The sequence below is a fragment of the Tachysurus vachellii genome, chromosome 11 (assembly GCF_030014155.1).
Source record: "Tachysurus vachellii isolate PV-2020 chromosome 11, HZAU_Pvac_v1, whole genome shotgun sequence".
In the NCBI taxonomy this organism is placed as follows: domain Eukaryota; kingdom Metazoa; phylum Chordata; class Actinopteri; order Siluriformes; family Bagridae; genus Tachysurus; species Tachysurus vachellii.
In genome coordinates, this window is record NC_083470.1 from 10,252,811 (window position 1) to 10,270,917 (window position 18,107).

General features: G+C 40.6%; 1 protein-coding gene across 1 annotated transcript in view; it reads right to left on the reverse strand.

The window, feature by feature from the left end:
• The window catches only part of agbl4 (AGBL carboxypeptidase 4), a 282,596-nt gene that overhangs the window by 165,399 nt on the left and 99,090 nt on the right, over positions 1–18,107 (reverse strand). The window contains exon 4 of the mRNA XM_060882422.1: positions 3,653–3,747. Coding sequence (XP_060738405.1) covers positions 3,653–3,747 — 95 coding nt within the window. The remainder of the gene's footprint in view (positions 1–3,652; positions 3,748–18,107) is intronic.

The window sequence follows — 18,107 nt, forward strand, 5'->3', positions numbered from 1 at the left end:
ATGTTTTGTTGTCCTGATGGAAGCCGGATGGAGAACAGAATGTAAAAAGGACAGGAAAAAAAATCACTGACTGCAGCCCATACAAATTAAAAACCTGAGAGTGATGACTAAGGCAGCATCTTATCTCAGATTTGAGGAGTACCTGCGGAAAAAGAAATCACTCTAATATGAAAGAAGTGCAGTATGCAGATATGAGGATGCACTGTATCTTAGCGGAAGGCATGGGAAATGAAAAAATAAAACCCTTATTTTCTACAACTGCACTCAGCCGTTAATTATGGTGTTAGAACTTAAATTAAGGCAGAAAATTTCCTCAATATTTCCACTTACAGTTCGTGGACTCTTGGAGATATTGTGACAGAAAAAGGCTCCTCTCCCGCACTGATTATCGGCTTTAATGCAGAAGATCGTGACCACATTAACTCTTTCACGCCTCGGAATATTCGCTCTGACCTGAGTTCACTTGTGTTTTACACACTTGTGTTTTCCAATAGCAGAAGCGTTCTTCTCACTTTCAGCAATTATCAGCTGCAAGTCTGTGTGTGTGTGCATGATTAAATGTGATTAAAAGGCCTTCCTTTGTGCCTTGCGTGAATAAAGAAGACCTTGGGTTACTGTGTGTAAGCCTCTGGCACACAGTCTATGAAATGACCATGTTCTTTGTTCGAACAAGCACTGAAGCCTCGATATGTTACAGAGATGGTCAGTTTGAGGTGTGATTAGCAGGAGTTAATCAGCTGTTTAATGATTATCACGGTGGCATTTGTACATTAGATTGGACTCATTTGAAAGCCCCATGCTGCAAGCAGACACTGAGTCACGAGATACCGGATCTATAGATATGTAAATAAAATGTGTTTAAATAGTAGGGGGGCACGGTGGCTTAGTGGTTAGCACGTTTGCCTCACACCTCCAGGGTTGGGGGTTCGATTCCCGCCTCTGCATTGCTTGTGTGTGTGGAGTTTGCATGTTCTCCCCGTGCCGCGGGGGGTTTCCTCCGGGTACTCCGGTTATCTCCCCCGGTCCAAAAACATGCATGGTAGGTTGTTTGGCATCTCTGGAAAAATGTCCGTAGTGTGTGAGTGTGTGAGTGAATGAGAGTGTGTGTGTGCCCTGCGATGGGTTGGCACTCCATCCAGGGTGTATCCTGCCTTGATATCCAATGACGCCTGAGATAGGCACAGGTTCCCCGTGACCCGAGGTAGTTCGGATAAGCGGTAGAAAACGAGTGAGTGAGTGAGTGAGTGAGTAAATAGTAAGGTTAAAGAAATTCAAAGAAATTTCAGAAAATTAAGAGAATGGTCTGAAATTCTCAAAGTGGGGTTCAGGTTTACATGGTTTCTGTGAAGCACAGTCAAATGTTCCTTCTGTAAATCACAGCCCACTACTTATAATAAATAACACTGGGTTTTTTGGGTTTTTTTGTCTGCTCCCTCTTCGGGGTCTTCTCAATGGATCAGATATTAGATTGGGAACCGATTTTATACTGGATGCTCTTCCTGAAGCAACCCTCCCATTTTATCCAGGCTCAGGACCGGCACTGAGAGTTAGTGGATGGATTAGCTTCCTGACTGGGAATCAAACCTGGGATCCTGCCGCTGGAACACCAGGAGGCCATAAATAATACTGAGATTAAATACTTGGTATCTTAAGTTAAATGAATTTAAATCAACATCAAAATCAAGTAGCACATAAATAATGTTAAGATGAATTGAACATGCAACTCTTCCATGCATCAATAACTTAGCCAGAAAATAATTGCACACATTTAAATAAAGTGACTAATATTTGAACAGTTGCTACACAGGTTTAAATTTAGAGTATTTGGCAGAAGTCCTTATCCAGAATGACTTACATTTATTTACTGCACACTTGATGGTTAAGGGCCTTGCTCAGCAGCTTGGGAAGGCTGGGATTGAATTCGTAATCTTCCAGTCAGCAATCCAACATCATAACCACTGAGCTAACACTGCTCCCGATCTGGTACCAAAATGTACCTCAATCTAAAACAGTTTGTCAAACTTGAACAAAAATAACACAATACTAATATCTTTCTGGATAAAACATTAGCGTTATCTCATCAGAACAGCTACTCATACTCATATACTCATTTTGCAGAGTGGCTTTTCATAATATCAGCTATCAGCTATCTGAACGTGCTAGTGTCAATCTGAGCTGAGATGTGTCCTGTGCACCTGAAGGAGCTGTGTCACACGTCTGCTTGCCTGTGAAATGTCTTTTTTTTTTCTTTTCTCCGTCTTATTGTCATGTGCCATTAGGCCGTGGCTGGGGCTGGGTGGAGGCAGACAGGCTGCTGTGGCAGATGCCTGCTGTGTGTCGAAGCGCCCTTCATCTACTCCTGACAGATGTCAAGGCTTCTGTTGAGTGAGCACGCTCTGTCACGTAACCCTTGTTCTGCATGCCACAAGTTACGCATGCCTCATGCCACAAGTTACGCATGTCCACCAGACTGGTACACATGCACACACACTCACACACCCACAACTCTCCATCCATCAGTAGGTCGTCCTCATGCACACACTCTTGAGAATCCATCAGTTCCCACCTATTACCTCTGACAGGCTTCACTTGCCCAAATGCCGTGGTCCATGCAAATACATCCTGGCATCTCGGCATCACATCTGAATGGCAAAATATCAGTCTGATAGATGTTCATAGGACAAGAATATGTCTCTCTCTCTCTCCCTCTCTCTCTCTCTCTCTCTCTCTCACTCTGTGTGTGTGTGTGTGTGTGTGTGTGTGTGTGTGTGTGTGTATGTGTGTACCTCAAACTTTTGTTCAAAGTTATCAGGAAGTACACAAGTTACGGGTCATAAGCAGGAAAGCAATTATCTCAGCATGCCAAGCCAGTAAGGGAAAGCGTGTAATTTAGACAAAGTGCTCCAACATAGAATATACACAGGAAAAAAAATCATCTTTTCTTGTTATCTGCCATTATCATAGGTAGATGTTTATTATGTACTGTACAAATCAACCTCGAAATGCATTCAATCTAGTAGCTCACAATCAGAGGCAAGTTTGAGATTCTTTAGAATGCTACAATGACTATGTTAGAAAGGTGTATGTTTTAATTTGCAAGTAGTCGGTAATAACACTAAAGCAGTCAAATGGCTATGGAATCCCAGGTTAAAAATAAAACATGAACCACACAAAGCCATAGAAGCAGTGTTAGCTGCGCTCACACAGGATGAAGGTGAGAAGGGGAAAATGGTGCCTGTGTGTGCGGTACAGGTAATGACTGGTAAATGGTTGCCATGTACAGTAAGAGGTTTGTCCATATTTAGAACAAAGCTCGGTATCTCTTCGATCTCACCAATCATCAAGCACCTCTCTGTCTCTTACTTTACCCAGTCACCATTGCCATGGAGACAAAACATCCACACCGGCAACAAAAATTCTCCTTCGTACATCATAAATAAATTCAGAAATTGTACTGTATGGTTAAAAGAGAAAAAGGTGAACAAGTGGTGTGGATGCAGCTGTAAAAATTAAAGGGATGTTTATTTAGTTCTTGTTTTGAAAGTAATATTCCATATTAAGGAATGGACATTTCTAGAATTTTACCTGAAATTACAAGAGCACACAAGGACCAATGTGTGTAGAAGATGTGTGTGTGTTTGTGTGTGTGTACCATTTAGGTCGACTCGTAGACTTCACCACTGGAGCCATCCCATCTCTGTACAAGCTCTTGGTCTTACTGAAGTTCACAATGTTAAAGATTACCCTCTGAAAGAATAGAGAGAGAGAGAGAGAGAGAGAGAGAGAGAGAGAGATTGAGAGAGAGAGAGAGAGAGAGAGAGAGAGAGAGAGAGAGAGAGAGAGAGAGAGAGAGAGAGTTAAACACCTGAAAGAAGAATTACAGACGCTTAAATGCTTTTGACCTTAATATGAAGGAAAGGAATTACATTTGATCAGACATTTGCTAAGAGATATCCAGCCTCTGGTGGGAAATATATTCTAATTAACAAAGATGCCGCACATTATGTATGTCTACAGATTGAATACAGAATGCACTGTTATCACATGTGGTGCATTTTAAACTGAACAATGCAAATGTAAAGAGAACAGTAAGCAAGAAATGTTAAAAAAAAACAATTCCATATTGTGGTATATCTAGCAGCAAAAGACACCATAAAAAGGTGTAAAATCTGCATAATGCTCCATACATATACATACAATTGAGTGGCAATATAAAGAAGCATCGAGACCTGCCTCTGTAGTCTAGGTGCTTTTGTGATCTTAGAAAGAGTGTTTATGATGTGTATAAAATCAAGCTAGGGATTTAAATCTAAAGTTATGTAGTCAATGAGAGACAGCAACAACGTTCCAGCACAGCACTGCAGAACAGATCTGTCTGTGTAAATACAAACTTTCTGCTTTAGGTGACTTGAAGAGTAAACCAGAGCAAAACAAAAGCCTTGTGTATCACTTAACAAGCTCAGATTTACACTCGCAATAATGCAATAGTCAGTTTTCCATTAAAAAATGCACACTTCAACATTTCTGCTGTTTTCTGTACCCTACTGCTCTTTAAAAAAAAGGCTGAGGTCCAAGTATATAAATAACTACTGCAGTAATGTAAGCAAGTCTATAATGTGGCTGAAAATGACTCTTCTTGATGGACCATATTAAATTAATAACTTAGTCCAGACAAACTAAGTTTGCTGTATAAGTCCAGGTGGTGGAAGTTAACAGACTGCAGATGAAATCCTATTAGAGCCATTTTCCTGTCAGATTCTCTCACTCTTTCGCTCTGTTTCTCCATACAGTCCCCTCCCCATCTGCGACTGTAGTCACAGAAGCAGGGGATTGTGGTTTGGCTGAATCGGGCTAGGCTAAAATGACATTTAACTGATGTTCACAGGCAAGGCAGGCTCCTGTAACGGCTAGATAAGACCATTGCTGCTGGCATTTCAATTACACTTTTACTGCCCTGCACATCTGTCGCAAGCCTACTTTCACTGGTTCCTTCCACAGGCAAACACATCCTCATTCCCCAACTCTGCATTACTTTGTGCTTTATTCTTCTTTTTAATCTTGTTTTTTTTTTTTTTTCAGGACTGGAGCGGATTGGGCTGCATTGCTGAACCATGCCCCTGGGGTAAATGTGTTTGGGTCAGTTTGCAGTCAAGTAATGTGAGTGGACGGTATGAGTGGGTGTCCAATAATAAACAGTGACTTTCTCTTCAAATCACCAACATCCCAGGATTATAAGGTCAGGGCTAATGTGGTGTCTTTTCGGGTGCTTGGAATGAAATCCGCTCTCATCCATGAACAATGACAAATCATTTAAAACGCTTCATTAATGATAGAAAGACAGCGGTCTTACGGAGGTGCATCCTTGATTTTAAAGGTGACTCCTAACTCTTTCCTAATGTCAAAGCTGATTTACAATCTGTGCTTCCATCCCATTTTTTTTTACCAGCAACAACGTTTGGTTACGCTGGAGCTGTCAAAAACAATACTCTTCCGTTGTCTGTCATAATTTTCCAGAAGTGTCTTCATTGGCACTAATAGGTGCGTTAGAATGAGGTAAGCGAAAGGGGAGGTTTGTGGCAAGCTAATTTCATCTCCGCCTCATTAAGGGCTTTGTGCTGTGCGTGAGAGTTCATAAGAGTTTAATACACACACACACACACACACACACACACACACGCAAGCACACACTATTGCTAGTGGCCTCCTTGCTCTAGATAAACCATTGAGTGATTTGGGCCTGGACTCCCAGAGCTGAGTGAGGATTGTCAGAGGAGCTGCTCATCCTGTAAATTTAATTACAGCATGAGCAGGAGGAGCGCATTACAATCCAGGCTGTCTGAGATGTCATTTCCATCAGGCTTGTCAAAGCTCCCACTCTCTTCATGAGAGTCAGCGTGGCAGGGAAACCACACCTGGGGCCTCTGCGCATACCAAAATGCAAAATGCATGGAGTGGGAAGTCATAACTCACTTCAAATTAGCATGAGAGTCTGAAGCACAATTTGTATAAACTTATGGAGGTGCATATTTCTGAAGGAGAAAAATTGAGTACAACAAAAAAAAATGACTAGGACTTGGAAAATGTTTGGAGTAAACTTTGTTCAATGAAAGCAAAATGGCTGTTTAACTGTGAGGTCTCCATAAATTAGATTGTGTCCAGCACATCCCACAAATTATCTGGGGAATTTAGCATCCATGTCAATACCAAATGTCAAGTTTGGCAGTGTGCATAGCCTGAAAGAGGTCACTGTCATTAGGGAATGCCATAAAGCTATGTACTTGGTCTGCAACAGTGCTTATGTACTGTAGGTGGTGTGTCAAAGTAACATCCATATGAATGCCAAGACCCAAGATTTTCCAACGGAATACTGTCAAGGGCATCACACTTCCTATACCGGCTTGCCTTCTTCCCATAGTGCATCCTGATGACTTCTCTTTTCCACATAAATGATGCACATGCACCTGGCCATCTAAATAATGCAAAAGAAAACATAATTCATCAGACCAGTTTACTTTCATCCATTGCTCCATGGTCCAGTTTTGATGTTTATGTGCTCAGGTGCTTTCAATGGTGGGCACGCAGACCCATCTGTGGTTACACAGTACCATGCCATGTGTGTTCTGACAGCTTTCTATCATAAACAGCATTAACTTTTCCAGCAATCTGTGCTACAGTAGCTCTTCTGTAAAACTGGACCAGATGGGGTAGCCTTTGCTCCCCACGTGCATACATAAGACTTGGGCATCCATGACGCTTTCAACGGTTCACCGCTCGTCCTTCCTTGGAACGCTTTTGTATGTACTGACCACTACATACCGGGAACTACCACCCCCACTCACCCCAACCCCCCAACCCCCTCCCACCCACCAAACTGTTTTGGAAATGCTCTATCTCGGTCACCTAGCTATCACAATTTGGCCCTAGTCAAATCGCTCAGATCCATTTTTCCTGCTTTCCGCACATCAACTTCCAGAACTGACCTGTTCACTTGCTGAGTAATATATACACACCCCTTGACAGCCATTCACCTTTTATGTTATAGCTGATTACTTTGTGTAATGTGTGTGTAGTGTGTGTGTGTGTGTGTGTGTGAGAGAGAGAGAGAGAGAGAGAGAGAGAGAGAGAGAGAGAGAGAGAGAGAGAAAGGGGTGGAGTCTGGACTAAAACAAACGAGGCAGGACTCCAGAACAGAAATAGCTGGATGTCAAACAGTGTTTGGGGGCAAATGGTGTCTTTTGATACTGATCGATCTGCAGTGAGACCTGCGCTGGGAAAAACACTGCTTAAAATATTTAACAGACTCTTCTAAATGGAGCGGGACATAAATAATATACTCTGACCTCCACAGTTAAAGAGAGGACACCGTGTACATTTGAAGCTAGATATATGCTAGAGTATATATGCATATGAAACAGCTCCTGCATGAACAGAAGAGGTCTTCAAGCCATGTTTAGTACAACACTACTTCACTCTACTTCACTGGAGTTCTCTTTACTTGCCATTACCATTTAAGCACTTATCAAAATCCTTACTTAAGTTTTGAAGTTAAGAGTTTGAAGCATTTGCACAAACCAGGCCCAGTCACTTTTTATGGATATGGATGCTTATAGATTCCCCCAAAACCTCCTCTCATTGCTCCTTTCAGCTGTCTTACTTTTTAGAAGTTGCTCTAGATAAGATAGATAAATGCACCTGCTAAATAAATCAATGAATTTATTAATTATTAAAGAAATGCCATTATTTAAAAACAAGGTTACAGTGGCCTGTCTGTCATAGTTATTTATGAAATATTGCTAATTAGCAGCTTATAAATCATCCTATTATTTAACATTTTATTTTTCTGTATTGCTCCCCAGCAGTTAATTGTATGTACAACTTAATGAAGCTTAAGAAACTAACAAAGGTCATAAAATTGCAAAGTGGGTGCAGCCTATAAATAAAAGCATTTTATTGTGCACTGTCCATTTGAATTGTTGAATTAATAACTATGCTAATGTTATTGTTAATCAGATGTCTTCATCTATAAAGTGGACTTTAAAGGGACAGTAAATGTTCATTTGTCAGTATTGTCATATTTATGTATTTAATATTGGCCTCAAGTGTATTTATTGCCCAAAACATACATTTCAACATATCATACTATGGAAACATCAAACTGATATTGCTGAAGCAAAACTGGAGGAGCATACACTCAAGCATGCACATATACAAACACCATTGGTAACAATGTCTCTGTGCAAAAAGTGAGCTACAAGAAGATATGGTTGTAGCGTAAGAACTCAACTGAGGCGCCAACTTTACTCCAATCTTCCTTACCTGACATCAGTGTCTGACCTCAGTAATGGTCTTGTGGCTGAATGAACACACATCCCTATAGCAACTGGCCAAAATCTAGTGGAAAGTCTTTCCAGAAGAGTGGAGGTTAATATAACAGGACAGGGGAACTGAATCTGGAATAAGATGTTCAAAATGGACATATGGATGTGAAGGTCAGGTGTTAACAATCCTGGCCAAATAGTGTACATTGACCATACAGTATATTCAACCATGACACTACTACCTATATGTAATAAACATGACTAGTATAGTATAGTTTATTATATATTTAACCATTAGACTATAAGAGAGCTTTGTATTCCATGACACACCAAAATAATATCTCATGGCAATGTCAAGGTTCTGAGTCTGATCTATATCTAATCTAGTCATACTGTATTTTACTACAAAGTTAAGTATTGGCACTGTAGGAAACTCCCTTCAGCCTCAAACTCCCTTCAGGAGGTGAAATGAATGCCCTGTTGTGTTGGCAGTGTGTTTTGGTTTGTTGTATTGCTTGCATAATGAAGGTCCTTCCAATTCACTCTGCTGCTACCTTTAAGAGTTCCATCATCAATAAAGTACGATAGTGAGCCTGTTCTAGAAGCAGCCATGCAAGCCAAAGCCATGACACTACCTCCACCTTGCATGACTGATGAGCTTGTATATTTTCGATCAATAAAAAGATCCTTTCTTTCTCCACACTTTGGCCTTTCTATCACTTTGTTAGAGGTTAATCTTGGTTCAAGAACTTTTGTGGCTCATCTCTGTATTTCTTTGGTGAATTCCAATCTGCCCTTTGATTCTTACCTCTGATGAGTGGATTACATCTTGTGGCATGGCCTCTATATTTCTGCTCTCAAAATCTCCTTTTAATGGTGGATTGTGATACCTTCACCCCTGCCCTGTGGGGATTGTTGATGATGCCACTGACTGTTGTTCTGGGCGGTTTTCCTCTCCAGTCTCACAATGTTTCTGACAACACCTCTCTGTTTGAGGTCTGGTTAGTACTAGTGAGGTCTGGTTAGCAGGTCTGGCTTCTTTCTTTTCCAGAACATTCCAAATTGATGTACAATGCTTGTTAAATGGCTCTGATCCTGTATTCTCCTGTATCCTCCTGTATTCTCATCTTCACAATGCTTTATTTTTCTTCTGTTGAAACCCAGGGCTTAAAGAATAGACATTCAGAGCTATTAATTGTTGAAACTAGCAATCTTACAGGACATACCTAGTCCACACGACACACCAGTCTGATAATATCTTTTGATCGCTTGTAAAATGAGTGGGTTCCAATAAAAAGTAATTTTCTAAGAATCTCTGGTGTAAATATCAGGGAAGTAAATCTGAAATACTGATCTAGCATCACATGATCTTTTGATCTAAATGTCTTCTGTGTATAGCCAAAAACAATTCCAATACTTTCGGATGGGGACTGTATATCTTATAATATCTTAGAACAAAACAAAGCTCCCAGATGGCATAGTGATGTGCTGACCTCTGGGTAAACTGGGTCTGACACGTGCATACTGCTGAAAGTGTAAAGCCACAAAGCAGGCTTGATGTCATGGCTTTTCACACCCTCTCTCTCTCTCTCTCTCTCTCTCTCTCTCTCTCTCTCTCTCTCATTTTAAATCTGACACAGCTATGTATAGATGGCCAATGTCAGATGCTGCTTTGAGTCACTGACAAAGGTTAAGACCTCTAGTTACCCACTCATACACTCACACAATCACGTGCGCATTCAAACATTACACTCCCCCTGATGACCTGTCCTCACAACACACAACTCTCAAATAAAAACAATTAAAGTCACATGTAACACGTTCAGAAACAGTCTCTTTTTTGAAAATAGTGATGAGAAATTTTCACATAGTGACTGCTGATCAGCAGACGACCTGCTGAGCACTGTTTAAATGTCAGAATTTAATTTCCTCTTACTCAAAAGGCTGTGTGAGGGAGATCAGATAGCAGCAGGTTGTGACAGTCTTTTTAAGACAGAAAAACCAGAGACCTTTTGTTTGCGGAGGCATCCGCTAGCCTTTTGTACAGGAATCTTTTATTCCACCGAAGATCCAGGAAGCGGGTGCTTTCGACTTGTTTGCTGAAAGGCAATCTATTGCGGCATTGTGGAGGAGCAAAGCACAACTTGCACTAGTTTAATTAGGCCTTTGCCCATCCACTGAGTGACAGGCCGACAAAATACAGCAGGCACGATGCGAGAGGTCATACTCGGTGAGACAATGATGTCTGCCGAGTCACAAAAGCGGTCCATTAACCTGCAGAGCACTGTGCACAGCCATTCTAATAAAACTGGCCTTTAAAAAGAAACTCTGCATGTGAGCATGAATTCAAATTCTTAATCTATATACTTCTTGCTATAATGATAATTATACTGCTTTATTGGTCTGATATTTATCCACCTCTGTTCTACGATGCATTTCTACAATTTAAATCAATTCACTTCTGCCTGCTCCAGGAGCACTAACAATACTGTATATAGAGAGCTGTATTCCAGCCTTATTAGAGGATGGTGTGCTCTCCATCAGTGCAGCAAGAGAGAAAAATGAATAAACTAAAATCTATCGCTATTCCTCTTACAGAAGAGTTCATTTGCTCAGCGGCCTCCTCTCTCTTACTTTCCTTTTCTCTGTCACTCTGTTTTGATCTCTCTTACACATTATGTATCCCCCCCCCCATCCCCCGCCCCCCATCTCTCACTCAGGGTCTCCTGTCAGGCTGCAGGGAAGAGGTGGAATTGTCAGAAGTGATGGATGACTATCAACCTTCTGCTGTCTCCCACTCCGCTCCTTCGAGATTTACACAGCCACCGACTACCAGGCATGAAAACCAATCTCTCTTCATATTCCTCGCGCTCGCTCACTCCTTTTTCTCTCTCTGCCATCTATCCATCTATTTTCTATGCTGGCTTCTCCCTCTTCTATTATCTTAAGCTTTTTTGTCCACCGGTGAAGGACTTGGAGAACATCATATATCTATGCACCCAATCAACTGCACTCGTTCGTTGTGCACTTTTGCTGAACAGTCAGAGACGTGTTTTGGATGTGGTTATAAATTGTGCACCTCTATGACAAGCCTGCTGTCTCTCCTGGCGCTCCGTTCCCCCGGCATGCTGAAACCCGACGTCTGCGCATCTAAACGCTGTAATTATAACACCAGAAAAGGTGCCACTGTGGGTAATTGTGCTCTCAAAATAGTAATTGCTTTATTATCATGACTATTTTGTTGAGCGTAATGATCGTTAGAAGGCATTATGTTAATGCAATTAAGCTGTTGCATTATTGCTCTACCCCTTTCTAATTGGGGCTATCTCACAGGGCACATTCCTTAAATACACTCACTGATAGATTTAAACTGTGCTTCGAGAGCAAAGAATCTAGAAGAAGAAGAAGAAGAAGGGGTGGAGATCAGGGGTATACTAAACACAAACTCATAAACAAAAAGTAAAATTGTCATTGCACCAACAAATGTAAAAACAGTAAAAAGCATTTGTCCCTCATGCACCATCCCCTAATGCACTTGCACCAGGCTTAGAAGCATGTTATTGCTATTTATATTACAAGATAAAACAGCCATGACCATTGCGGACGTCACTGTTAATGTTAGAATGCAGGACTCGGTTCAGCGCATAAATAAATAAATAAATAAATAAATAAAGTAACAAAAAACCTCTTAAACAGCTTTCTACCTCCTGAACGGCCTGTTGCTCGCAGTTAACTCGGCTTAAACAGACACGTTCAGGGTTTTCATTTATAATGCAGAGTTGATTAAATTCTAATGAACTCTGCTGGAGAAAACCAAATATCTGTGAGATTTGTGATAGTTGATGTATTTATCCATTTACTGGGTTTTACTAGTCTCTCTATTTAAACCCAGCCGGGAAATAATAAGCACGATTACCAGGCAGCCTGCTCAACATCCTGCAAATTTAGACTTGAATGAGAGATGAACAGCATCACTGGGACTTAGAGCGTGCACTCTCTATCTTTTTTATCTGTCTCATTTTACACACACCGAGGTGCTGAAATGCTTTGCCTAAATGCTTTCTGGGGTTATTTTTAAACAGCTCTGACTCTCTTATGAGCCCTTTCCCTGTCAGACTGGTCTACGGGAAGGAGGGATGAAGGGAGAGAAAGACCGGCAGAGAGACAGACAGAGAGAGAGAGAGAGAGAGAGAGAGAGAGAGAGAGAGAGAGAGAGAGAGAGAGAGAGAGAGAGACAGAGAGAGAGAGAGAGAGAGAGAGAGAGAGTGAGAGAGAGAGAGAGAGACAGAGAGAGAGAGAGAGAGAGAGAGAGAGAGAGAGAGACAGAGAGAGAGAGAGAGAGAGAGAGAGAGAGTGAGAGAGAGAGAGAGAGAGAGACAGAGAGAGAGAGAGAGAGACAGAGAGAGAGAGAAAGAGAGAGTGAGAGAGAGAGAGAGAGACAGAGAGAGAGAGAGAGAGAGAGAGAGAGAGAGAGACAGAGAGAGAGAGAGAGAGAGAGAGAGAGAGTGAGAGAGAGAGAGACAGAGAGAGAGAGAGAGAGAGAGAGAGAGAGAGAGACAGAGTGAGAGAGAGAGAGAGACAGAGAGAGAGAGAGAGAGAGAGAGAGAGAGAGAGAGAGAGAGAGAGAGAGAGAGAGAGAGAGCGAGAGTGAGAGAGAGAGAGAGACAGAGATATATAGAGAGAGAGGAGAAAGCCTGCCAGGTTGATGGCATGTCTCAGATCACAGAGAAGTTCCTCTCTTGACCTCTGGGTGATACAGTGCAGTTGGTTGCTGCCTTGGTTTTGACACTGTTCCAGCTTTCTCCTGCCCTCTGAACCTCATCTTTGCTTAGCAAACTTACAAATTCAAAACTTCAAATCCCAGAATCCTCTATGCCAGGAAGCAAGCAGAGGATGTTGAATCAAACTGGTAGCAGCCTCTAAAGATTATTGTTTAGCCTAGGCAGTCAGGTTAGGTCGCCTCCTTTACTATGGGTGTTTTTTTTAACTCAACACAGATATACTTTAGGATGAAAATGCAGGAAAAATCAATAGAAGAATATGTTACTTTTCTTCTTACTAATGTGTGATAATTACAATACAGCCCCATGGTCATAGCTGTCAAGATGCCAAATCTCGCCACAGGCCTGACAATGAGTCACAGAGAGATAAATAATGCAGCAGTGAGTGTGTTTTTGTGTAGGACGTGAGCATGTCAAAGCAGAACAGGACTATAAATATATGCCTCTCTAAGACAGTTCAAACTGCTACAACTGCCAGGTGATCTCTCATCCTTTCACAGTCCATTTAAATATGCAGATTTCAGAAAGAAATGGCAGATAAATAAATAAGAGTAAGTGAAATAAAGTGCTTATATATATGTGTGTGTGTGTGGATGTGTGAGTGTGTGTGTGTGTGTGTGTGTGTGTGTGTGTGTGTGTGTGTAGTGCATGGTGCAGGGATTTCCTGTGATCTCAGACACTATAGCTTTTCACCTCCTCTATTTTGAAGCAGAAAATGATAGATCTGGCCTTCTGTCCTGCCTCTGTTGGCCCATCAACACCAGTTGAAATGAGAAAATTGAAGTGGGCAGACGTTATTGCCTTGCACACGCGCAGGTGGGTGGAGGGATGCAGGGAGGGAAGGAGAGTGTGGGGGAGGTTAATAATGATACACCACTTTTACTCCAACCCATTTCCCTGTCTCTCTGAATAGACACATGCCTCTACGACCCTAAATGATGAACAGACGTAGAGAAGGAAAAAAAAATAGTTACGGAGGGGAAATACAAAAGCCAGTCTGGGTCAAGTGTAGCCACAGCAGACATCACTGGCCTGACAGTGCTGTGTAGGCAGGAAGTGATGTCACAGGTCATTGTTTGTAATTAGGATTGTTCTTGGGGGTTCAATAACCCTAAATCCTTGCAGGAGAGATGCTGACTGTGCCACACTGCCTCTAGAATATCAATCTGCTGGATGAGACATGTTAATTAATTGACACTAAGCAGGCTGTCCTCCTTCCATTTTCCCTTTCCATAGTTTCTGCCAGTTACAGCATTTATTTCTGTGTTTGTGCGTGCATGTGTATGTGTGGTGTTGCCCCCATCTGCTACTGTATTTGGCAATGGGCTTTTGACTGGAATACTATACAACCTGGGATGAGGGGTGAAGAAGAGTTTGACAGAGGGTGGTGGTATGATTCATCTCCACAGGTTATGTTAGGAATAACACACAACACAGTGTGGTGTAATAGGGCATCACATGAAGAGGTTTATTTTCAGATAACCAGACAATTTTTTATCTCATACCCCAGCAATTTTTACAAAAGTTATGGTTTTTGAATTATTTATTTATTTATTTTGTTTGTTTGTCTTTATTTGTTTGTTCGTTAATTTCTATGAACAGCATGTCACACATTAGAACAGTTTTTAGTTAGATTTAATACTGTAGAACATCCATAAGAAAAGTTCTTCTGTTTCTCTCTCTCTCTCTCTCTCTCTCGCTCTCTCTCATTCTCTCTCTGTCTCTCTCTCTCTCTCTCGTGCTTTCCCTCTCTTTCAAAAAAAAAAATGCAGCTTGTCTTGACAGAAAAAAACAAAGCACATAAACTCCTCTATTCCTAAGTTTGAGTTTGCTGTGTTTGGAAACTTTATAAGGCACCGTGACTAGCACAATGTTCCGACATCTGAGACTCCTTCCGTAAATGTTAAATAAATGTCTGCTAACTAAAAACATCAATTTGCCTTTCTTTGTTCTTCTATTTGAAAATCTATTTATTATGAATCTAAAACTATATGAGTCATCCATCACAAGTCCCTGTGTAAAAGCTATTATTATAGAAACAATATTTCTAGAACCTGCGCATTAATATTACCCAATCATTCATGCTCCATCTGGAACAGTCCATGCCATGAGGTTATTTAAATATAACTCAATCAGGTTTGAACATTTCAAATGCATTGTGGTATTTCAAAATAAATATTAAATGAAACAAAACAAAATCCCATACTTGTCAACTGTTAATCACTTCTCAAGTATCCTTTATAACATGTATCTAATATAATAAAATGCTTGTTAAAGATTGTGACACAAAGTAAGTTCCATCAATTGTGAGTTCAACTTTCTTATCATCCTGCAGGTTACAACAAGTCTAAACGATGACACGAGTACAGACTAACGTCCCTATACTAACAGGCAATTTGTATTCAGTATAGCTTTTTTTAAATATTTTATTTCTTTCCTTGATAAGTCAGTTGTAGTCTACAAAAAAAAATCTTATTTAGCTTCATCTACTGCCAGTGAAGGTCATGAATATAAGATCGCTACACGTTGCACAAAAAAACAGTAAACCTAACAGCTAAAAGCAGCTTTGTGAAGTTTCCCTCTGCATTGCTATGCGCTGGAGCGATTGGGTGGAGGCTATTAAGAGGATGCATGGTGGATGGTAAGAGGTACGTGGTAACCTTTAGAAAGTCACACATAACAGAAAGTGATGCCTTTTCCTGCAGTTGACTGATTAGAGTCTGATAAGCATGGAAAACACCACACCCACCATCGATTCCCAGCAAAACAAATCAATAGGCACTAAACCGCAAAAAAAAAATAAATAAAAAAAATGGAAAAAATACTGCTGCACATTTGGCTAAAAAATCTTCAAAACGAACAATGATAAAGTGAAAAGAGGTCAGATTGGTGATGAGGTATATGTTAGTTTACATAAGCTAATGTTTTTGACAAAGTCCCAGTAACATCAGCATGGCTACATTTTCTGTTTTTGAGCCTGAGTGTGAAAATCAAATAATAATGGCTTTATAAAGATGCAAAATACCAAATTAACATAGTGTGGTGAGAAAACATCCAGTCTGTAACTCCTACAAGAATCTCAGTAATAATAAGAAATAGGTTTAGTTCGTTAGTTAGTTAGTTCTAATTAGTTAGTTCTTATTTTATTATCATTCAGTGTTTATATGAAGTGGCTGAATAAACTTCTATACATCAGAGGTTTAGTTGCTTATCTGTAAGCAAAGAACTTTATAGAGTTTCTTAAACTTTAGTTATCCAAATCTCCAAAAAGCTGCCATGACATTCACACAGTATTTGAAGTGTCTTTACTGTAAACACACGTGTTGTTGATGATCTGAAATGACTCATAATTTTTTTTTTTCATAATAATCAAGAACAAATATTTTATGATTAAAAACTAATTAAAATTGGATGCGTATTTCCACATTTTGACTCCATCACGTGAGTGAAGGTGAACATTTACACGGGTGGTTCTGAGCAGATGCCTCTAAGGGATTCACATTTGCCCATGACCAAATTCGATGTTAGACTTCTCCATCGATTTCTCTATAAAAGCAAAAGCATGCCTGAGGTTGGATTACCTTTATCATATTAAGAGAGCGCTAAGAGCAGCATCTGGGATTGCTAATGGTGATACGCTAACACATGCTGCAGGGAAGGTCAAAGATGAGAGCTCTGATAACAAGACAGAGCCAGAGAAACACACAGTAATGTCTTTAGCTTCAGACTGGCATTTCAGACTGCTAGAGCTGGGCGGAAAACTAGCCATAATCGATTCTAGGAAGGGCTGAACTGGAAAAAAAAAAAACAACTAAGAAGTGATGATAATTCAAATCTTTGTTTAGAAATTCTACCACATCACAAACATATGTGATAATAAGGACAAATACATTAAATGGCACTTTTAGCAGTGTGTGTGTGTGTGTGTGTGTGTGTGTGTGTGTGAGAGAGAGAGAGAAAGAGAGAGAGAGAGAGAGAGAGAGAGAGAGAGAGAGAGAGAGAGAGAGAGAGAGAGAAATGAATGGTCATTCTGGGCCTATAAAGATGACAGAGTGAATATCATTCCAGAAAATCAAATTAATTAATCCAACACCTGCTATCACAAAATACATTGCAAGAGCAACTAGTGAAGTAAAGGAAAAGAAAGAAAGAAAGAAAGAAAGAAAGAAAGAAAGAAAGAAAGTGTGTCATTCAGAGGAAGCGTTGGTGAACTGAGCTGTCGTGTGTCTCGTGCTCCACATGATCACATGACCATCAATCTTACATCTCTAACTGTGAATGATCAGACTAGCAGCAGCCCTGCACCTCCTCATCACAATGCAGCCACACAACTCAACTTCTATCAAAGTCAGTCAAAATCCACTGGTCTTTAACAACGTGTCTAGCTGTAAAATGCTCAGTGCGGAGAAACAGAAGAGACGGTAGAAAATCCAGCATTCATCATGACCGAAGCTCTACAGTAACACGGGCTTGAGAAGAGGGAGACACTTCTGAAAGAATCTTTCAGTTTGCTGTAAAACAGAGAAGCATGAAGAATGAGTGGCTACATTCCTTATCAGCTTAAAGAGGATAGAGCCCAGGTGATTGCTCACTTTACTCTCAGGAGGTGAGTGCTGAGACACACACCAAAAACATGGAGCGCATTTAGCCATTTATATTTTTAGAAGAAGTAACTAGGGAAAGTTAGGGATTTGAGCTTTGGTACTACCGAAAAAATAATGAAAAATTGTCTGTGCCAGCCCATATCTTGTGTACAGCATTGGGAATTTGGAGAACTCAGCAGAAGTCAGTGTCAGAATCAATCGTATTCTTCAGCCAAGCATTGCCTCAACACATCTAACAGGCACCGGTTTAGACGGCTGACACGTCGTGTCACCCCAACTGTGAATAAGACCATATTTATTTCTCAATATTACTTAAGTAATAATTCTTTGGATGACAAAAAAAAAAATCTCCTAATGGAAACTCTGGATTCCACCATGCCTTCATTCACATCAATAAATTAGAA